The sequence below is a fragment of the Gymnodraco acuticeps genome, unplaced genomic scaffold (genome assembly GCF_902827175.1).
Source record: "Gymnodraco acuticeps unplaced genomic scaffold, fGymAcu1.1, whole genome shotgun sequence".
NCBI classification, from domain to species: Eukaryota; Metazoa; Chordata; class Actinopteri; order Perciformes; family Bathydraconidae; genus Gymnodraco; species Gymnodraco acuticeps.
This window is the reverse complement of record NW_022990805.1, coordinates 310,385-334,015: the sequence shown is the minus strand read 5'-3', so window position 1 is coordinate 334,015 and position 23,631 is coordinate 310,385. Positions and strand designations below refer to the sequence as shown.

The 23,631-nt window shown below is 39.8% G+C and overlaps 1 protein-coding gene across 3 annotated transcripts in view; it reads right to left on the bottom strand.

Moving 5' to 3' along the window:
* The window catches only part of sorcs3 (sortilin related VPS10 domain containing receptor 3), a 309,125-nt gene that overhangs the window by 103,468 nt on the left and 182,026 nt on the right, over positions 1-23,631 (bottom strand). For all 3 annotated transcript variants that reach the window (XM_034232799.1, XM_034232800.1, XM_034232801.1), the window contains exon 4: positions 8,263-8,421. In XM_034232799.1, coding sequence (XP_034088690.1) covers positions 8,263-8,421 — 159 coding nt within the window. The remainder of the gene's footprint in view (positions 1-8,262; positions 8,422-23,631) is intronic.

Sequence of the window (23,631 nt, the reverse complement as noted above, 5' to 3'; positions counted from 1 at the left end):
TGTGTGTGTGTGGTGTGTGTGTGTGTGTGTGTGGGTCTGCATCTGTAGCCTGTTATTGTCTCATTATACCGCACTGTGAATGAATCAAAGTAAATATATAAGTGGTCATGAACACATCTGTCCATCAGACAGAGGGCTGCTGTGCCTCCTGTCATCATTAATGGACGTCTCTTTAAAATGACCGCTCAGAGGAGAGGAGTTCTCATTTCTCTAACCGCCTGCTGCTTCCCCTCCTCTCTCCTCGGTCCTCCGCTCGCATCTCCTGTGGGTGGGACTAAGTCTTGAGGATAGGAGTCGAGGAGGGGAGTCGAGGAGGGGAATCTCAGAAACGAGACACGGCCAAAGACCAACTCAAACAAAATGGCTCAAAAGTAGGCAAGTTAATAAACAAGAGCAGCAAAGTTATGATGAAGTGTTTCCTTGTACGATGTGAGGGTCTAAGGACAGAGGGTGTTGTTTTTCTCATACTGATATTCTGAACAATCTGTGCTGTTGTATTTGCTGTAAAGTGTCTCTACTGTAGGCTATTTTTATTATATGTACGGCACTTTGGCTCGACCAAAAATCGTTTATAAATGTGCTATATAAATAAAACTTGATTTGATGATGAGAATTGTAAGATAATGATGATCAACGAAGCAGAGTCATCAAACAACTATCGAGCAGAAAAACAATATGGTGTTTCTGAGTGTAACATTAGAAGATGGCGAGCCCAACAAGATAAAAAAATATAAGCAGTCAGAGAAAAGGTATTTTTCCAAAAATGAGTCTTGAAAAGAGGGGTCGTCTTATAATCAGGGTCGTCTTAAATTTGGGTCAATACAATAATAAGATAAAATGTTTTAATAGCAAATAAAAGCTTTTTTCATGATGTCTGAGATCAGGAGTTCACAGGAAGAAATAGCTGATTGGAATGAACATTTGATAACATTGTACAGCACTGACTCTGATATAATTATTAGATGAGTTACAGTAATTACTACACAGTCCATTAGAGTCACAACCTTGTCTCAGAAGTTTGATGAGGCGTAAGCTGCAGTGGTAATAATTATTGCCGTGATAGAAACATTGTGTTTACAAATCCCTGAAGTTCCACTGCTAGTAACACAATGGGAAATATGTATCTTGTTCTATTTTGTTTGGAGAGATGTATTCATCTGCATTATACGTTGAATGCTAATTAACACTGTAGTTGTCCCGTTCGCTACAAGGCAAGAAAGTCTCTCAAGAATCAGTGAAGAGATGAAAAGAATAACAGCCTGTACTTGTCTGGGCTTTTGTCAAAAAGGAACAAATAAATGTAGGCAAGATGCCTTAGCACCAAGTGTACTGTACTCAGAAGGTTCATAGGGAATACAAAAAATACAACTCCTATTTATTTTCTGTGTGAAGATTCTTCACTCTACTGTGTCATGCTGTTTGCATAACTCACTCACTTGGCAGCATCAACATTGGCCTTACTCTCAGAAGCCAGCATGGGACTACATCAATGGGTAATCGTCTCTATAAACACCTCACAGTCAATACATTAGAGGCTGTATAGTTCACCAGGAGTTCTGAATCTAAAAATAAATCAATTTAGTTGAGGAGGAGTCTGACCTGAATGTTAATCATTTAAAAAATGATGATGGCATAAAAGAGAATCGAAAATTACAACAAATATTTCACTTCAGCCCATTTGTTCTGACATGCATTCCGATGTCTAAAGAGTTTCACTCCTGCTTTAAAGTTAAGTCCTCAGGGCTACGGTTAAGCATGGCTAAGTACCAACTCACAGCTGATTAAAATGTGAACCATTCTGAAAAATATTAGCCAGTTACAAGATGAAAATGAGCACATTAAAGCTCCTCGCTGCCGGCTCAACCGTCGAGATGAAGTGTTGAGGCCTGCGAGGGAAATCCGGTCAAATTAAGGAAGCAATAATATCTGTGTAAACCACTTTCAACTAGCTAGATGAAGAGCATACTCTTTTTGCAACAACAGCCCTGGGAGGTGGATCAGGATAACACATTCAGGAGTTGAAAGATAATTGGTGAAGCAGAGGTGATGATTATGCCTGTCCCTTTTTGCTTGTGGTGCCAATGTGTCGTAGTGATGATTCCATTAAAGTTGTTCAGTCATTTTTGTTTAGAAGCATAAAATAAGGTCGGCGGTAAGACAAGCTGAAGCGATTTGCACGTTTTCTTCAACGACATATTTACATTAGTTATTAATCCACTTGTGAATGTCTGAAGCTTATGTGTATCATAACATTTTGGTTGCTGTCAAATGACTAAATGAAACTACTATCAAGCAGACACTGTCCCTCCTTCAATTAGCGGTGGAAATGCGGAGTCATACGACCGTGATGTAGTTTGTTTATAGCCTATCATTAGCTTTGTACTTCTGCCGATTGCATTTGCGCTTCAAAAATCATAAAGTGGTGATAAAATGTTGAGATTATCCTTCTCAACAAAACGTGTTAAGTATCATAAACATGTGCATAATACAAATGTGTGGGCCACAAAGCCCATTTCCGGCAACGGAATACCAATGTGGAAATCCCATTGCGTTTCATCGAGGGCCCGTTTGCAAAGCTAACTTCCTGTTCTGGCCACCAACAATTCGTCATCACTGCACCACTCTATTGAAGCTACATCAGGCATAACACCTGTAATCTTCATTGCTCGCACTGACCTGGGAAATATACAGCTCTGGAAAAACATTAAGAGACGACTGCAGCATTATCAGTTTCTCTGGTTTTACCATTGAAAGGTTTGTGTTTGAGTACAATTAAATGTTTTTATTTTATTTGATCCTATAAACTACTGACAACATGTCTCTGTGCTGGAATTCAACAGACACAGGAATGGAATGGCTGCCGTACATGTGGAGATTGAGATGTAATACACATTTGGAGTGGTCTCATCATCTTTTCCAGAGCTGTGGGTTGCCACATTCAGCTGCATCTGACTTCTTGAACCGATCTCTCTGCTGCCTGATGTGTTTCCCACCTTTATGACTGAGATGTATTTAATCAACAGATCATTGATCTCTGAGTCTTTTTCACGGGTGAGTCAGGCACATCTCATATTTTGCATACGCTTACATTTTTATGCTGAAGGCTGTTTTTCATTAACATTAGGAAAAGACTGATTTAGAATAATATAACAGCAATGACTTAAAAGTAGTATTACTACTTGCAATCCATCAGAATAATGTTATTGTTTGCACCTTGACTAAAGGCAGACAGCAACTCTCTTTTAACTACTCCTACCCACAGTTCACAGGGATTTCTTGAACCTGGCTGACTTGTTCTTCTTATTAGTTACTCTCGCAGTCTAAAATAGCAGCAGCAACATGTGCAAAAGTCAAGATCCTTATGATTGCTTTGCTTTCATTGACCTTATGCTAAATGTGTGGAAATAAGATTTTGAAGTTAGATTTGAGGAAATTCCAATTTGCAAGAGCCATAACTTTTGTCACTGAATATAACATGATGATAAACGCTTAAAATCCAGTAAAAAACCTACAGGTTCATTTCTTTGTGTATACCCATTGATGCACAGGCTTAGGAATCACATGTAACAGGATTACGTCATCAAGAACCAAAAAAAGGTAGCTGTATTACCTTACAGATACATTAACAAAGACGTAATCGGTTCACTGTTACATAACAACAAATTGGAGATTACAATATTACTAAAGAATACTAATACTTTAAGTGTGAATCTAAACGCCTGCTGCCTGAATCTGATTTATGGTTTTCACTTTCTTTGGTTCATTTGTTATTTTTTTAATTTAGGAGGTGAACCTATATGCTCATAAAATAATGTGTGTGAGCTTAACTGTGTGTATTAAACTATAACGGAGCATTTTCTGTCAGCTCAAATGTTATTTCTGCTTTTTTTAAACTTTAGTTTGTGCTCATGTGTTTCATTGTTGTTGTATAGGCTACTGCCTGAATATGCTAAATGTAAGGCAGGTTTTCTTATAGATACAATCTCTAAGCTGAGGACACTTATCTGATCCCAAATATCTTGGTTTCTTCTTTTTTAAGGGTACATTGTTCTGTTGTCTTACATAATACAATTTGCATTTTATATTGGAGTAATCAAAAAGTAATGCAAAGTAAACAAGTTACATTACTATAATATTTTCATACTCAGTTTAGGTTGCTGATTACATTTGTCTTCATGTAACTAGTTATTGTTACATAATGCATTTTTTTTAAGTGACCCTGTACATCTTAGGCGCTGTAAATCCACTCAGCCGAGAATAACTCTGACATTTGCTCATGCGGTGACAACTTTTTCAAAGCTTCATCGCTGTCAGGTTTGATACAGCCACCACTGTTCACCAATCATCTCCCTCCTGCTCCACGTCCCCTACCCCGCAGCGTGATGGCTTTGGCTCTCGGGTCACCGTCATTGACCTTAATAGCAGACCTTTTGCTGGGGGACAATCTTAGAGCACTGTCTGAAGATGTTGTGCAGAGCTCCATACTGTGTGACAAAGCCCAGTGAAGGTGATGGAAGTGAAGCGGAGGATGAGATCATGTCAGTGTTTTTTAATTAAAAAAAAAAAAAAAAGTGACATCATGGTCTCTGCTCTGTTCAGGCAACAAAGGGACTGTCATGGCTTTGAGTTTAACTTCTTATACTTATGATTCTTATTCTTTTTAGTTTGTTTGTGTTACGTCATTCTCTGCCCATCCATCAGTAGACGCACTCAGTGGCGACCAGGCTTGGAATTTCGTCATTTTAGGGGCAAGGCCATTTGGCCTTCCCGTTCACATTTTTTTCAAGGGCACAAAGGCCACATGACAGGGCACAAAGGCCACATGACAGAGCACAAAGGCCGTTTGGTTAAATTACGCTGGTCAATCAACATGACTGAAAAGTGTAGCACTAACGTCAACACCAGTCGTTTTACAAATGGCTGAATAGCAATAGTGTTTCATTAACGTATACGTTAAGTTCAGCCATAAACCACATAAGTCAGTCATGTATTATATCAAAACCGCTTAGCAAGAAAAATACTAGATTCAAAGGTGACAGCTATCTGCTAGCTTGTAGAAGCAACACTAGATGTAGACCCCTTGAAGGGAAGACGTTAGCGCTATCCAAACTAGCTAGCTATCGCTAGTTTTCATGACAAAATGTAACGAGTCGACTTTAAATAGGCTAATACAATGGTAATTACCTATCAATAGTACTTTCTATAAACACGTAAATGTTAAGTCCTTTCAAATACTACCACATACTTCAGTTAAATCATATCAAAACAGCTTAGTCCGCTTGCTTACCTGTGCTTGTCTTGCTCCCGCGGCTGAGGAGAAGGCTGTCGGGCCCCTACAGGCATTTCTGACGGAACAATCACAGCAGAGCAATCGCTCTGATCTACAGGCACGGGACTATCCTACTGCGCGCACTAATATGACTTTACTAGCGTTGTTTACACTGGAACTTTGACAGGGACACCAAGGCCACTTTGGCCGTGAATTGCATTTTTTTTCACAGGGCATCACGGCCAAAGTGCGGGGCAACGACGGCCATGGCCGTCGTGGCCGTCGTGAAATTCCCACCCTGGTGGCGACTGGTCATTAGGGGCAGTATTAAAATAATGATTACAACAAAATGCAAAAAATAAATTAAAAAATATATAAATATATTTTAAGATCATGTTTAATCATCTGATTCGTCTGTACATTGCTGTTTTAGTCTGTGTTCTTCTAATTAGTGTCTACAGTGTGTGCCTATTGAGCTGTTTAGAGCCATGTGGGACAAAACCCGATCCTGCCCCTCCCTCTCACTGTCTAACTGAACGGTGACTGTAAAAACTACACTGCGCATGCTCAGAATATTTTCCTATTTAATGTGTGTGGCAAAAAAATAATGACCATAGGGGCATAGTGCTGCCATCCCCACCATACGTCATCTCACATCATTCAGAGCTGATTGGCTGTAAGTACGTGTGCCGCGAAAAGTGTGATGTGTGAAGAGCAGACGAGAGAGCTGCAGTCACGCATCCTAAAACCAGGAAGTAAGCTGCGCATGCGCATATTATACATCCATGCTCCTACGCTGTATCCAGTTCTTATTATACATCCATGGGCTTCCCTCGACAAAAAAGCAATGAGATTTCTCCATAGGATTTTAGAAAATAGCTCCAAATAAGGTCTGTGGGAAACGTAGCTGTTAGATAAATGCACGTTTTGTTCAGCCGGATAATATCCACATGTCTACCCTACTTTTATCATTTTCGAATCATAAATCCATCATTTAGATTTATGATAGACTTTTGAAACTACAAGAAGATAGGGAGGACTTTTACAAAAAAGTAATAGAGATTTTTGTCCAGAAGGATAGGCAAATGGACTTAATCTTCAAGTCAAGGTAAGACTGCAATTGTATTGATAATGGGATCCTACTAAGAGAGAACAATTCAATATTTAAATGATAAAATTACATTTGTTGGGTATCCTTTTGTTGAACTGTCTGTTTAAAATTAATTGAAGCATCAGACAAAAAAAGCTTTTGAAAATATTATTATATTTTGATTTAGGTCAAAATATAATATTTGTAAACCTGAAGAGTCAGTGCTAGTGCCTCACCAGCCATGAACCTCACTGCAGAAGCTTATATATAGACATCTAAGTTTTTTGTGCCCCACCACTTTTGTACATATAAAAACGCCACTGGATGCACTTCTCCTGCTCATTCCCTTATTAACTCCCTAGTATATTTACGAGGGTTGCGGTCAATATGTCAATTTGCTTCCAAAGGTTCCTAACTGAGTGAAACCCTGAAGTACCTAAGAAGCAACCATTATATAAAATGTTTGAATTATCTTGATGGTAAAGGAAGGAGCGACAATGCTTCCTTTATAATCTCCTTCAGTTTAGGATACACTGGACCATCCTTTACGTAAATTGATAATGCTGTCCCACAATACCTCGGGCCGTAACATGTAAAGCGACGCACCATTCGGCCCCTTACAGAAACAACCTATCGTGGCCGTGAAATGCTGATCATGTAAGTAACGGTGCTCATTGTGCAATTTCCATCTCATGCCATAACTTGCCAAAGTGCAGTCAAAATATTAAGGAGTTTACTGAGTTGTTTGGGGTCTCTTTGTTGCTGTTTGAACAGGGCTATGCAGTGACAGATGCATAGCACTAAAAAGTTACACATTTTGCTAAAAGTTTTATTTATTCAAAATATTTGTTGATTGAGGATTTATTTGGATGACTGAGTATGGGCAGGAGGGTGTAATCCACGTTTGTGAAGCCTCCATAAAATAACACCATAAGAGCGCACAGGTCAAAGTACCTAAGTGTGCTTATATATAGTCCACTGTAAAGAAACGTGTAGTTCCCCACTGCTCACCCACTGAATAACACCTGCTGGCGCATCACAAATACGTTGGGACCGTGGTCATCTTTTCCTGATGAGTTCTCCTTCACCTCTTTCCTTATCCTCATGAATGTTTTGACTCATGTTAAGGTATACTGCGTAGGAAAACACATAAGACCTTTTGACCTTTGCCTGAATGTTCCGGATCTCCATTCAGCCTTTTAATAGTTAATTTGCCAGCTTGGATTTTTGTAGTCTTCCACCTTTTTTGTAAGTAAAGATTTAGCTTTTGCACCTGAGTCTGAGTTTTGCGATTTGGGCAACCGTGGCGATGAGAAAAAGTGGTGGTCTGCAGTTTGGAGGGTCAGTGGATTGACTCCCAGCCCCTGCAGGCAACATGTCACTGTAACCTTGGGCAAGATACTGAACCCCATGTTATTACCGATGGCCAACAGTGCAAATGGTAGTCTTCTTGAGCAGGTGGCACCTTGTATGGCAGCCTCTGTCCGTATATGACAGCACTTTGAAGGGCCGCAAAAACACAAAAGTTCTCAGCAGTCCATTAACCAATTATGCAAACACGTCATTTTCATTAATGCCATTATGCTCTGTTACTACTTGAAGGGATTTATAGTTGAACAGTAAAGGAAGTATTTAGTTTGCCTTGGCATCAAAACTCATATTTATATTGCAAATGGGAGCAGGTCAGAGAACCGGAATATCTCCAAGTAAAATATGATAATATATTCTAAAAAAGGGTCTATTTATTTCTGGTAAATAAAGGCTCATACCACTATTTTAGAATTCATTTCCAGAAAATGGATGAATGCCCCTACCATAAAGTAATTATCTAAGTATAGGCATTATTGAATATGTATAGTGGGCAACACAAAGGTAGAGAAAAGTATGCATATCGCAATCTCACCTTTTGGTCGTGGCTGTAGGCTAAGGCCCAGTCTTCTTCTGTGTGGTGGAATAAAAGGCTCAGGATGTAGAATGTGAGGCGGTACTTCTGGAAACTGGCTCCCTCGTCAGAGCTGATGAGCATGCTGCTTTCAAACTCTGGATCTGTCAACACCATAATCTGAGAGGTAGGAAAGAAGAAGGAGAAGGAGAGGTTGCACACATGCGAGGGAGTAGGTATGAGGTTTTGTAGATGGGGGAGGGAGGGATTGAAGGGGGCGAGAGGTGGAAAGATGGGGAGAGGAGAAGGGCAGAGAAAGACGTTAGAGGCAGGAGCAGTGTCAGCAGGAAAGGTTGCTTTCTGGCACACACCAGGCTTATTCTTGGCAAACTGCTCCTCGGTATAGCCAACTTCATTTCAAGAGCCTGGCGCTCCTGTTGCCATGGCTCCGAAGCTCTTCCTGTGCTCTGAGGTGAAGTCTTTGAGTTTTTCATGATCTCTCTCCAAAAAAAGATCAAAGTTGTTTTCCGCAACAGTAGTTTGTACTCCGGAACAAATCAAAACAAGCACATGTGGGTTTCAAAACATACAATAAACTGTTCTAATAATGTACATAAAAGAAAGGTGACGGAGCTTGACGTCTAGTAATTATTATACAAACAAATTAAGCCTTGCATGAATCTGCATATACACTGTTATTTCCTTATCAGCATGTCCTTCAGTATGTAATTTCTTAGTATTTCTTCTTCGAATAAAAAAAATTAAAATAAATGTAACAGCAGCGCACTGGTAGAAGCCCTAATTTCATGCTTGGAATATTTCTGACAGAGCTATCACAGTTATTAAATAATTCAATAAGAACACGCATTGCACAATGCATATTTCCTCAAACTAATGACATTTGGAGTCTTTGTGGAAGCATATCATTAAGTCACAGGAATTCCTCGAATAGAGGACGTGTGGGAATAAATTGAGAGGTGAACTCTTTTTAATCAGACTGCTATTGAAAACATGTTTTCATTTCAGAACATTATATAAGTTCAGATGATGAAAACAAATATGTACATCCTATTGAATATTCAACAATGTGTAGGTTAGCAATTAATAAAAGGGTTGACCTTATTACACATAACTCATTAGTGTTTATTTAACTCTACATGTATATTATGCTATATCCATAAACGTTTTACTCTCATCTTTTAAGCTTGTCGATCAATGGGGAAATGTGTTTTATGTACGGCTCAATTAAGTAAAATCACACAGTGCACACAAAATAAAGGATAAACTAAATAGCTAGAGATGTAATGTAATGTTATAGCAGTGATTAGAGCTAGCGGCCCTTAAGCGGTGACCGCCGCCAAGTACGGGGGTTCAAATGTCATCCCCTCTATATCCTCCCTTCAACACTGTTTCTCTAATAAAGGCACTTTATGGCCCTAAAATATATTGTAAAATAATTATGAAAGAAACTAGACAGGGAGACAACCTTTAAAAAAATAATGTCACACCTGATTGATTGACAGGTGCGTCTGCGGGAAGTTAAATAAAAAAAACAATGAAAATAACTATTACAAATATGTATTACACAGTTTTGGTGTGTAATGATGGTTGGACATACGCCTTACTAAACGTGTTGTAAGGCGGGAGTTTTCTAATTGCTTGGGAGACAATCTAAAAAACGGACATTTAATCACTTTAACTAGCCCCACTGCAGGGAAATGTTCCGTTGCTACAGCAAAGGTTATAGGCAAAAACAATTAGTATAGTTAACATTATAAAGGTATAGGTAAACACAAGTACATAAAATAGTTAAGTGCACAGTATTTTTATTTTTTAAATCAGTAGCAGCATTGTGAAGTACTTCTAAATGCAAAGTGACTGAAGTAGCATTCAGTGAAAACAGTACTAAACTACACAAACCAATAGACAAAAAGTATACATTTAATGTTGCTAACATCCGCAATTTGTATATGCAGTGGTTTCTGGTGGCAGGATTTTGTTTCGGTCTCATCGATTTTGTTTCGGTTTCATCTTCGCAGCTGCTAGCTGTTGGACTTAGTTAGTTTAGCTCAGCTAGCTAGCAGCTAATTTTATCTAACTGCTTTTTGTTGGTGGATAGGTTTATTAAAGCCTTTTTTGTTGAAAAATAAGTTAATTTGGTTGATGAGAGATTGGGTATTTGGGTGAGACCATTGTAGAGCTGGGGGGAGCTGCAGAGGGCAGTTACAACTCTCTGTGAGTTTGTCTCTATAGCAAACCCCTTGGTATCACACTTAATCTAAAGTTATATCATCAATATGAAAATATGGCAGCTTTAAATGTTTGTCTGCTTTTCTTGAGTATTTAACAACTTGCACTACATCACATGGATTAGGACTTAAAATGGTGGGTCTAGGCCAGGGGTCTAGGCCAGGGGTCGGCAACCCGCGGCCCACGGGCCGCATGCGGCCCTTTAAGCCCTCTGCTCTGGCTCCCTTGAGCTTAGACAAAAATAAGAAGGAAATCAAATAAAAGTATTTGTAGGACTATTTATATTTTGTTGCATGGTTGAAAATGTTTCGTATCTTGTATTTTGAGGTGATACTGTGACACATAACTAAAAAACAAAACGGTTTTAATTAGGTCAACTAAAATATGCGTCACATCCTGCTACGGTCCCGCGCGAGCGCCTTTTCTTGTAGGCGAATAACCTGACCCCCGGCTCGATGAGCGAACTATGGATAAATCAAAGAAAAGTACCGGAGGAACACTGGATTTAATTCTGTGTGGACAGAGTTATATGCTTTCACAGCAAACGATGCTGGTTTACCGGTATGTTTGATATGTAGAGAGAAGTTGTCAACGGTGGTGCAGCCTTTACGTATCGAGGAACAACAAGGGAGAGGAAGACAGCTGACGATCTTCAGTCATAATTCAATGGGGTATGTCATTTATTTCAGAAAACACTTTTTGTTATATTTCATGGAATGCTCTTAACGTCCCGATAGCAATGAATATATTAAATGCTTTGACAATAAATACATACAAAAATTAATCTCTGGAAGCCGTAGCGCTGTAAAAAGCACGACCAATCATCTGAGCCGGTGTTCCGGATTAACTGGTTCCCCGATCAACTGGTAGACAGATGTGGAGGCGTGGCCTTCGACTGAAATACACATTTCAATCGCTTCTTCTGTCGTTTACATAAATCTTTTGGTATATTTGGCTGGATAGGAACACTTTGATGCACATTCAGTACCAGTGTGTGAGGTTGTGGTTACGATGGCGATATCCGGACGTGAACAGCGAGGACTACAAAAAGAAAAACGAGTTGACTGGGGATGTCTGTTCAAAACATTGCGAGCTCCAATAAATCATTTAAACCAGCTATTGTTGCCAGACTTATTTCTGAATATCATTATTAATGTGATACCAAGTCCATCTGAGACCTGTGTACACCTTCAGACAGCCTCCAAGTGAAGCGTACGTTGTTTACTCACAGTTTGAAAGCAGCGTGGAGAAAGTCTTCAGCTGTGTTAAACTGTGATCCGCTCGAATAAATCCTTAAAACCAGCTATTGTTGACCGACTTATCACTGAATATCGTTCCTAATGTGATACAAAGTCCATCTAAGACCTGTGTACATCTTCAGACAGCCTCCCAGTGAAGCACGTTGTTTACTCAGAGTTTGAAAGCAGCGTGGAGAAGTTTTCAGCTGTGTTAAACTGTGATCCTCTCAGGTAAACTGTGATTCGCCCAGGGTCAACTGGGATCCACCCATGGGAAAATGGGATCCGCCCAGGCTAAACTGTGTTACGACTTCTGTGGCTATCTACCAGCGATCATGTTTAATATGAAAGACACACACATATACATCCCTTATAAAAACGGCATTCTGCAGCACTCATCCAGATAAGATGTGACTGTTAACTCGTTTTGCAAAGATAGCAGCAGAAATGTCATTGCTGCATGTGCAGGGATATTTAGACTTTAAAATGCTGATGGGTCATTAATCTTGGTCTCGGCAAACAATATTAGGAATCCTCTATTCAAACTACATAATATTCAGTGTCCATCGACATGAAAATAACACAAAAGTTCATGCTGGACTCAAACCCGAGTCCCAACAGTAAAAGTCACTCCAGCCCTGCGCGTTATGAGTGCGCCACGGATCAACACGACGTATTGAACCACCGCACTATAATATTTTACATTAACCTTGTTAAAAAGTTCCAGAAAAATGCAACCCGACCATCATTTATAATGTGAGCGAATGTACACTTTAAGCCATATAATATACATATTATAATATAGTATACTGACTGAGGTCTGTATCAAGCCTCATTAAGACCCACCGAGATCAGATATCCTAGTTTATCAGCCTGCGAGCCCGCATTATGTTGTGATAACTGTTAGTTTTACCGTGGTATCGTGTTGATCCGTGGCGCACTCATAACGCGCAGGGCTGGAGTGACTTTTGCTGTTGGGACTCGGGTTTGAGTCCAGCATGAACTTTTTTGTTATTTTCATGTCGATGGACACTGAATATTATGTAGTTTGAATAAAGGATTCCTAATATTGTTTGCAGAGACCAACATTAATGACCCATCAGCATTTTAAAGTCTAATATCCCTGCACATTAATGACATTTCTGCTGCTATCTTTGCAAAACGAGTTAACAGTCACATTTTATCTGGATGAGTGCTGCAGAATGCCGTTTTTATAAGGGATACATGTGTGTGTAGTCTTTCATATTAAACATGATCGCTGGTAGATAGCCACAGAAGTCGTAACACAGTTTAGCCTGGGCGGATCCCATTTTCCCATGGGCGAATCACAGTTTACCTGAGAGGATCACAGTTTAACACAGCTGAAAACTTCTCCACGCTGCTTTCAAACTCTGAGTAAACAACGTACGCTTCACTGGGAGGCTGTCTGAAGGTGTACACAGGTCTCAGATGGACTTGGTATAACATTAGGAGCGATATTCAGTGATGAATCGGGCAACAATAGCTGGTTTTAAGGATGTATTCGAGCGGATCACAGCTTAACACAGCTGAAGACTTTCTCCACGCTGCTTTCAAACTGTGAGTAAACAACGTGTGCTTCACTTGGAGGCTGTCTGAAGGTGTACACAGGTCTCAGATGGACTTGGTATCACATTAAGAACGATATTCAGAAATAAGTCTGGCAACAATAGCTGGTTTAAATGATTTATTGGAGCTCGCAATGTTTTGACAGACATCCCCGGTCAACTCGTTTTTCTTTTTGTAGTCCTCGCTGTTCGCGTCCGGATATCGCCATCGTAACCACGACCTCACACACTGGTACTGAATGTGCATCAATGTGTTCCTATCCAGCCAAATATACCAAAATATTTATGTAAGCGATCGAAATGTGTATTTCAGTCGAAGGCCACGCCTCCACATCTGTCAACCAGTTGATCGGGGAACCAGTTAATCCGGAACACCGGCCCGGCTAAAATAACTGGATGCCCTAACTGCCTGTCAGCCTTCCATCTGTGCACAAACTTATCTCGTGCCCTCATTGGTCATGTGCGCATTCGTGTGTGTTGGAGGAGGGACTCTGTAAGAAAGTCTGAAGGAAGAGGCAGATTTTTCCCGGTTGTGTATTTTCAAATTGTTGCGCACTCGAGCTGGTTTCTCCATTCTTACCTCCCGACCTTTAACTGTTTTTAGGGTGCAGCTTTATGTTTTATTTATTTCAAAGTGGGCTTATTTTAATAATATTTGTTTTCCCTTCAAATGTGCAGAGGACTCCCCAAGTGCTGTGTTTAATTTATTTTAAAGTAGGCCTGTGTATTATTTGTAATTCTCCTTATAAGAGTTATTTGTTTCTTATTAGAGGTTAACAGTTTTATATCATGTAATAAATAGCCTAATAAATGCAAAAAAACTGTAGTTTTTTGTTTCCAATTTTTTTTGGAAAAAGGAGCAAAATGGCTCTTTTGGTCAAAAAGGTTGCAGACCCCTGGTCTAGGCCAAGCGGCAAACTCTGGGGAAGAGCCGGGACGCCAATACGGAAGTGCCACACACTGCAATTCATCCAGTGGCCAGTAGGGAGCCATTTCCATAGACCCCCATGTTAAAATGCCCAACTTTACAGCAGAAATAAACATGTTTACATCGTGGTTCAAAAAAACATATTCTCTGTATAGTTAGATCCCCCCTTCATGAATATGGATTGGGGGGGTGAATTTTTTCTCAACTCATCTGTTTAATTAATATTAAGCCTTAAAGTTATGCATATATTAGGGCGTGGTCACATTGAGTGACAGCTCTGTCAAGTGACTGCTGCTGCTAGCTTCTTGTCTCTCTGCTTGCTGCTCCGTGAAGCTACAGGGACTCTGCCTGCTCAGCTAATCCAGGGAACACAACTTGACCCCGGCCGTGGTTGTTTGTTCTTCATGCTTATATATTGGACTATTGTGACTCGCTCTGCGGTTAAAACAGACGGTGCATGAATGCGGTTTTGCGGTAAGTGAAATTCGAGTACTTTATTTATGTGTTAATCAATCAATCAATCAATGTTTATTTATATAGCCCAATATCACAAATGTTACATTTGTCTCAGTGGACTTTACAGTTTGTACAAAATATCAGTATGACAATACGACACCCTCTGTCCTTAGACCTTCACATCGTACAAGGAAAAACTTCCGGAGAAAACCCACAGTTTAAGGAGAAAAATGGGAGAAACCTCAGGGAGAGCAACAGAGGAGGGATCCCTCTCCCAGGACGGACAGACGTGCAATAGATGCCGTGTGTAAATTGAAAAGATAATACATTTGCAACATAGGTTAATGTTGCAAATGTTAATGATTTTAATCAGCTACGTAATGAATGTTAAGGCTTGGGTTAGCGTGTAGCGAGTGGTAGCTACATCGGTACTAATGATGCTAATAGTAGCCTACAAGTTAAAATAATAGACTGTATATATAAACATTCAAACGAAATAGACAAGTGTTAAGCGTTAAATGGGATAATACTGTACAACAAACGGCTTCTGTTTGAGGTTGATAAAATAAGGTCATCCTTGTAACTTAGAGAGATATTTTATTATGTAGGTAGGAACTGTATGCATTGCTAAGGTTAATTTAAATTAGCTATGCTCAAGTATGTAGACAAGCTAACGTTGAAGTAGTGTATGTGAAATCAACCTCACAATAAGATGTGTATATTACAATTAATGTCATATTTCAAGATGATTACTTAGATATTACAATATGGTTGGTTGAGCTGGAGTTCATTATTGAGCTTACACGTTAACGTCACAGTCATCTGAAGAACGAACCCAAACCTTGTTGTTTTTATTAATTGCATTACCAAATGGGTATCAAATAAACAGTAAGCATTGGTAACACAACTTCCAAAGTTACAGTAAAATAAAAAGGACCCTGACTCGGACAATACACAATCCAACATGTTCAACAGAAGATAATCAGTTATATTGTTTGTACACATGGTACTTTACATATATATCTGTTTGTTTAAGGTGTCCAGGTGATGCAGACAGGCTGGACCAGAGAGTGAGAGACAGAACTGGACTCCTCACAGCAGTGAACTTCAGCACAGGTACAAAGACTATTTTCTTACTGTACAAATAATCAAGAAAGATATTACTTTAAATAAATGAAGTATTGACTTGAATACACTGATATACATTCCATTAAACAATACTAAATACTAGATCACCTACACATCAGTTAAGTTGAGGCTTTCTAATTTAATGTATTGAAGGCAAAGATATTTAACACATAGTGAGAACTGCTACTATTTATCTCTCAATATTGTCTGTAAAAAACGTGGTAAAAGTTATTCTTTCATCTGCCTCTCCTGTCATACTCCAATGTAACGGAAAAACAACTAAAGAAAAACTAAATAGTAATAATAATAAAATATCTGTGTTGTAAATGTGATTTCTGTATGATTCCAATCGCTTTTTATAGTCAAAATCAGCAAATTGGCTGAGCTCCGCTACAACTACATTGGGAGCGATGAGAAGTGAGGCAGGGACGAGCTCTGCCTTACGTAAGCCCACAGTAACTGGCTGGAGCGCGGGCACTAATTTAACGCGGGCACTTATTTTGTGAGCGCGCTCAAGCCAGTTACTGAGGGGTGAGGTGAGGCACAGATGAGATCTGCCTCACCTCAGATGCGTCACCCCACAGAAACTGTCTGGAAAGCGGGCCCTAAGCGCATGCCTGCACCATCTCACTGTACGTCGCCAATGTAATGTTTGTAGATCCCTTTATTACATTTATCCTCGCCATCCATAGTCTCTAAATAACTTATTTCACTTATGATATTTAGGCTCGCTGGTCTCATCATACAACGGCAATGAAAAAAGCACCAGGGGAGGCAGCCATAACCTCTGCCGCACTGAATGGGGCGCACGTGAGCCCACAGGTTCTTGTTGCTACTGTTATTCTACGCAGAGACGGTAGACGCAAACAACAAGCTAGACTTTTGAAACTAGAGGAAGACTTTTACAAATAAGTAATAGAGATTGTTGTCCAGAAGGATAGCATGGACTTCATCTTCAAGTCAAGGTAAGACCCCAATTGTAATGAAAATGGGATCTTACTAAGAAAGAACAATCCAATATTTAGATTTTGGGTATCCTTTTGTTGAACGGTCTGTTTAAAATGAATCGAAGCATCAGACTAAAAAAGCTTTTGAAAATAACCGAACATTTCGATTAAGGTCAAAATATAATATTTGTAAATCTGACTCTGAAAGAGTCAGTGCCTCACCAGCCATGAACCTCACCGCACGTCACTGGTTTTGATAACAGTTACATATTATTTTGGTAATAACATATATTTCAATGTTGATGAGCTTCATACTGTTCATTCATAATCTGATTGTCTTTGTAGCTCACTGTTGAAATAAAAAAAAACATTATAATTATATCTACAGCACCTAAACACACAAACACACCACTTTCATAAATAACACACTTGTTCTGCAATAATATGTTTTATGTTTCCTGTCATTTTGTTAGGAAAAGACATGCCTGAAAGACAGGACATTTTCTCCTTCTCTGAGGGTCAAGAAGAACATCCAAGAGGAACATTAAAAGCTGATGTTATGAGATTTTAAGACCTGTACAGGACATTCACTAAGAAACAACTTTTATTGTCAAAACACAGTCGGCTGATCGAATGCAGCTATTTCCACATCTACACTCCATCAGCTGATTATTTCTATTTGCCTCACTTTATGAGCTTCACATCACCTGTGCCTTGTATCGCAGAGTTTGCAACGTCACAAATAAATGGGGCCAATCTTCAGTCAGATATGAATGTGTAATCTAACATTTTCAGTAAGAATAATGGACAAAAGGAGAGCAAATACAAATACAATTTATTGAAATGTGAACCAAAAGTTAATCAAATGTTTTAAATAAAAAGCACATATGGACAGAAGGTGTAAACCTATTAAATGTATAAGTAAACACATTTAGTCAAATAAAGTGACAGACTAGGCCTGTGCAGTTGGTATCAGCTATGCCCAGCATGGTCTCCTCCATCAGGCCTGGTTCTCATTAGGAAAGACCCTCAGTCCTCTCCAAACCAACAGACAGGACGTCCATCACACGGAGGTTTCTCCCTGAAGTCTCTGCAGCTCTCTGGACACCATGCTGTCTCAATCCGTCCACACTGAATATGAGAGGGGGGAAAATGAAAATAATAAATGCTTTAGAGTAGACAATAAGAAATATAAAGTTGACTGTTGAGTTGCTCAGTTTTTTTAGATTGTCAATACTATTACTGTATAACTAATATCTCAGGTTAAGAGGCACATTCTTCTTTAAATACATTTTGTCTTTTGAATTGTTTGTCTAAAGTCAAGGATCTAGAACTGGTACTTAGTTTTAATGATATAGTCTGGTTATTATGCTGTTTGGAGGAGGCCTCACAGGTAAGAGCACTAACTAGCTACCATCACATGTAACTTAGTTTGACTTAAATGTATTAAACGTATAGTTAAGTGATATCAAAATATAAATAACTAATGTCATGCAAACATATTAATATTTGCTTGATTCCCGTGTTGAATTTAGCACAATTGCATACAAACATTAAGGGGTTTTAAGATTCTGAAGTATTATGCTAAAAACTCAATAACTTTTATTATATATAGTTTTGCTGAATAGTTTCATGTCCGCTTACCTTAGAAACGTAAAATGCGACGGCAGTGTGCAGATGGGGAGCATGCTAGCTTAGCTTGGTAGCTTCAGCTAGCTCTGGAACTTCCAGCTCGGTGGTAGGAGGTCCCGCCTCGGCTCCGCCTCTTTGCCCTTATTTGGAGCAGGCTGGAGCAGACGGGAGTTGAACTCTGACGTCACTGTCGACTCCGCCTACTAAGGGCTTCTCGGCAACTCTGTAGAGATGGCAAATCCGGATCCTTTTACGGACTCAGGGTATTCTGAGTCAGTCATTGAAGAGATCCGGATCATACGAGTCATTTGAGTCATATGAGTCAGCATCACCAAGAGCGTAGAAATCCTATCGGTGAAACCGAAAACTTGTTGCATTTCACGAGCATATTAAACTGACGTTATATTAACCTCCGCTACACAGTGTATTTTGCTTTAATAAAACATGTTGATCACAAAAAAAGGGTTATTTTGCGATTTGGCGAATCTCAGTCTGCTGTTGACTCCTGCATGACGACGAGTCTGCTGGATCTTTGGATCTGCTGCTATACGGTTACGGCTCTGAGTCCGCACGAGTCTGCTGTGTTTTGCACAGTGAGTCAGGATTTGCGAATCTGAGTCTGCTGTTGACTCGTGCATGATATAGCCGCGGGAGCCGGGAGCTGGAGGAGGGGCTGCAACATGTTACTGTTAATCTCTCCCCACTTTTGGCCACACCCCCTAAGTAAAATGTTTTCCCGGCCGCAGCTATGCTCGTGCACATGACGAGTTTGGATCTCTGGATCTGCTATGCTATTACGGTTAGGAGCCGTAACTTACGGCTCCTCTGAGTCCCCACGAGTCTGCAGGAAGTTTCACTGATCTGCTTCCCCTGAGCCAAACGATAACTTCTGGAAGCTATCCTACTTGCTAAAGGGTAGGCAGATGGACTGGGGTACGTTGTAATGTTATTTTACATGTTATAAAGAGAGTAGCGAGTGACGCAATTTATAGTTTTAATTTGTACGTCACACCAGGTGTAGGACTCAAAGGACTCGGGTTAATGGAGAGGGGAGACTCGTCATGACCAGCTCATTTCTAGGATCCGGGTTAATAATCCGGATGAATCAGGACTCACCCATCTCTACAACTCCGCAGAATCCTATGGGTGACGTCACGGACCCTACGTCCATTTATACAGTCTATGGTCTAGGCTGCTCTTGAGGACCAAGTGGCTGTTTTTTCACGTCAATTCGATTTGAATTGGAACAACAGCAGCACATTTGTCACTGACAGAAAAGCTAGCCCTCTTTCCAGAGCTTTACCCAGAAACCCTCCCTGTTGGTGATTTAGGTAAATTGTTTTTCATTAAGCACCAATAAACAGGCAGCACATTCTCAAGCCGGATTTCTCATTGGCCCTGGCTCCCAAATCTTACCATTCATTACCTGTCACCATGCAGTGCCAAGACCTCCGGATATCTGCCAGTGTCTTTGGAGCTTGTCATAAGTTATTAACATGTTTTACTATTCTATAAAATGCTATTCAATAATACTATAGTAAGCAGCAGAGTGTGTTGTGAATGGGGGATTTTACTTATTCTTGATACAGATATTTCAGTTAAATAGAAATGTGGAAATGCATTGAAGAGTGCATTTGATATAAAAATCTACTATTGCTACTTAAGCCTTCTACTCAGTCATGATTGTAATTTCCCCTTTCTATGCTCACTGTAAAACTAACTCCTATAATCACAGTGATTCTAGCTCGTCTTTTCTGTAGCTTTCATTCAGGGGGGCTCAACATGTTGTCTTTTGAAAGTGGGAAAGGGCCCCAGACATTTCTGTCACATTCACTTCACTCATTTACCACCATGTAAGTGTGAAAACAGCCACATTATTCCCCTACCTTACACATTATCGTAACAAACCAGTTTCTGTCTGTCGCCTCTTTGATTACAAATAACCCACAACCAATTTACAGCCAATACAAATGTGGGAAAAAGAGCTGTGGCCCATTTCTCTCCTGACTGCTAAAACAATCACCCTCAAAAATAAATGCTCACTTCCAAAATCACAGGGACCGATCGCCTTATAGCAGGGGGTGATTACGATTTTCCTCACAGCAAGCACTCAGCCGTTGTGAGGAAGCGGGTGAGTGAGGAGGGTTTCAATACGAAATCAATAGGGGTTGGAGGGATAACCGTTGTGTTTTATCAGCCTGATGTTGAGCTGTGCATAAGCTGGAGCACGGAGATAGAAGCCGGTAGATGTCATTAGTGGAGGTATGGATCAGAAGCAGAGGGAAAGAGACACCCCGCTGCAAATGAATCGCGTCACGGCAGATCAATTACGCTTTAGTCTGCCTTTGACGGGAGGCTTTAACAGAGTTGTCTCTGCAACATGCTCATTATCCGTGGATCAAGACTTAATCACCCACATCCAGCTATCATGTTTTCACTGTCTCTCCCCCAGCCTCAATGGTATTTTAAATGTACATGTCTTTAGTTTTAAATTAACCCAATCTACCAGCCGTTCAATCGAAGCGTTCAAGGACTGAGCACTTCGGAAAAAGACATCAGAACAAAGCCGAGAAGATTCATGTGGGGTGTCATTTTCAGAGGCCTTGCGCTAAATGCCATTACTATCATTCAAATCTATAATGTGGCATTGTAAAAGGTCACAGCTTCCACTTTCTTTCCCTTGGACAATGTAAGGGACGAAATTGTACAGAATTTGTTGCAGTGGAAGTTTAACGATTCTTCTGTTGTGGTTGAAAGGAATGTTTCAAAGAGTAGCGGGAGATTATATTTTACAGTGAGTGATTAGGCATCCGGATGGTTCTTTTTATCCAGAAGAACAGGCTTATGCTAAATAAGGCCACTCAAGATGCAAGGAGGCTACAAATGAGTGTAGCCAGCAGATAGGAAAAGTTTCATCCATCTACGGGATGGTAAATCGAGATAATTAGATCAGAGATAAGGTGCAGAGGGAGAATCAGCCCCTTTGGCAGAGCCAGAGGTCAACCATATGCTTCTGAGATTGTTACTAGTTCTTTGTTGCAATGACTCACTCAAATGTATTTTTGTAAAACTGATATCAGAACTCTACTGTGTTATTTTCATATTTCCTTTCTTGTCTTTTGCGTGTTGGAAAGTCTACCTAATCATGCTTGGGGAGTAATGCATTACATGTAACGGGATTGTATAATCAAGACACAAAAAAGGAAACTGTATTCGCTTACAGTTAAAAAAAAATACGTAATCAGATTACTGTAACATTTGTAAAAGTTGGGCATTACCGGCAGGAGCAGATGTTATTCCTTCTTCGTAAACTGTACTGTTCTGTAGGCTAACACTTTAAATGTGGATCTATACGCCTTCTGCCTGCATTTCATTTATTTTTTTCACTTTATTTCCAATAAAAATATATTTTTAGTTATTTGTCTTTTATTTATTGGCAATGTATTTGATATTGAGGTAATCCAAATGTAACATTAAGTCATCATGTTGCCTTCCTTGTATATTTTGATACTCAGCTTTGGTTTCTGATAACACAAGTAATTGCAACAGAGTACATTTTTAAAGTACCCCTCTCAACCCTGTATCTAATCGTATATATAACTTAAAGGTGAGGTAGGTACGTTTCAGAAACCGGCTCGAGATACACTTTTTGTTGTATTCCATGGAATGCTCTTAACATCCGATAGCAATGAATATCTTAAGTGCTTTGACAAAAAATCCATAAAAAATGTTCATCTGTGGAAGCCGTAGTACTGTAAAAAGTACAACCAATCCATTTAGCCGGGCCGGCTAAACGGATTGGATTGCCGCCCTGTCTGTCAGCCTTCCATCTCGTGCACGCACAAATGTATCTTGTGCCCTCATTGGGCGTGCCGTCATTGGGCGTGCATTGCGCGTTCATGTGTGTTGGAGGAGGTGCTCTGTAAGGAAGTCCGAAGGAAGGGGCGGATTCTTTTCGGCTGTCTACTTTCAAATTGTAGTGCACTCGAGCCGGTTTATGAAATATACCTACCCCACCTTTAAGTAACACAAAACAAATACCTCACATGAGTCATAGGGAGAACCTTAGGGAGTACATGCCTGCTATGCCCTTGATGTGGAATTACAATTTCTGCACAGAAGACAGGCAGCGGGAGTGAGTCATGAGGAGTAATCAGTGCTGGCTATGATCTGTTCCATGCCCTGATGTGGTTTAGCTTAGCAGTCATGAAGCATGCAAACGTATCCAGGGTCAGTACCTTGGCCCGGCCTTGGAAAAAGAATGGCTGACGGACCCGAGCACCTGCACAAGTCTCGGGAGTCGTGCTTCATTTTCTGTAAGGCGTTGATGCAATGCAGATTTTTATTTATTCAACATTTGTCTCACCAGGTAAGTCAAGCTGGACACAATGATTATTTTCAAGGAAAAGTCGCAACTCTATTATCCGGTAGCTTGTTCACACATCACTTTGTCATGTCATACATTTTCATGGATCATTGCACCTTACCTCTCTTTTCTGGGTTCCAGAGATATGGCAAATGACCCCAGAAGTGTTTTTTTTTTTTTTAAACCTCTTTAAAAAGGTCAAATATAACTTGTTTTGCATCCATCTTGATACAGGGTACTTATTATATGTTATAGTTTGGATTCCTAAAGCTTTTAGTCTACTATCCCATCATTCAAGGGTGGTTTTCACTATAAGTAATGTTTTTTTTTTTGGACGGACACTATAATTTACATTTGTTTACTATGTTCAATCTGAATTTACTTTAAAATAAAAAAGATTCTATATTGATTCTGACTTTTCTACATCCAACTCACAGGTTTATCATTGCTTTGAGAACAAAGTAAAGATATAGTCATTTGTTCTGGGAATGTCATTTTCGAGACCTGAAAAACAGGCTTGGGGATTAACTGGTTAAAGGATAAGGGGGTCACTCCTCTTGGGGTTTCTTTAACATGTATTCTTTGTTAATTGGGATATTTAGCTGGAGTGTTTTCTTAGTGGATGCAGGGGTCTAGACAAAAGGTGTCATATACTGTACAGTACAGACAGTTAAGCTCCCTGAGGCAAATGTGTAACTAATGGCATTGGGATGGATAGGCGAAAAAAGATAATGTGATATTGAAATGTACGGCAAGGGGATTAGGGCTACTACATGTGAACATATTTTGACATCTGACCAAAATTGAATTATGTAAATCAGAGTTACGAAAACAAAAACCTGAATTCTGACTTTTGTTT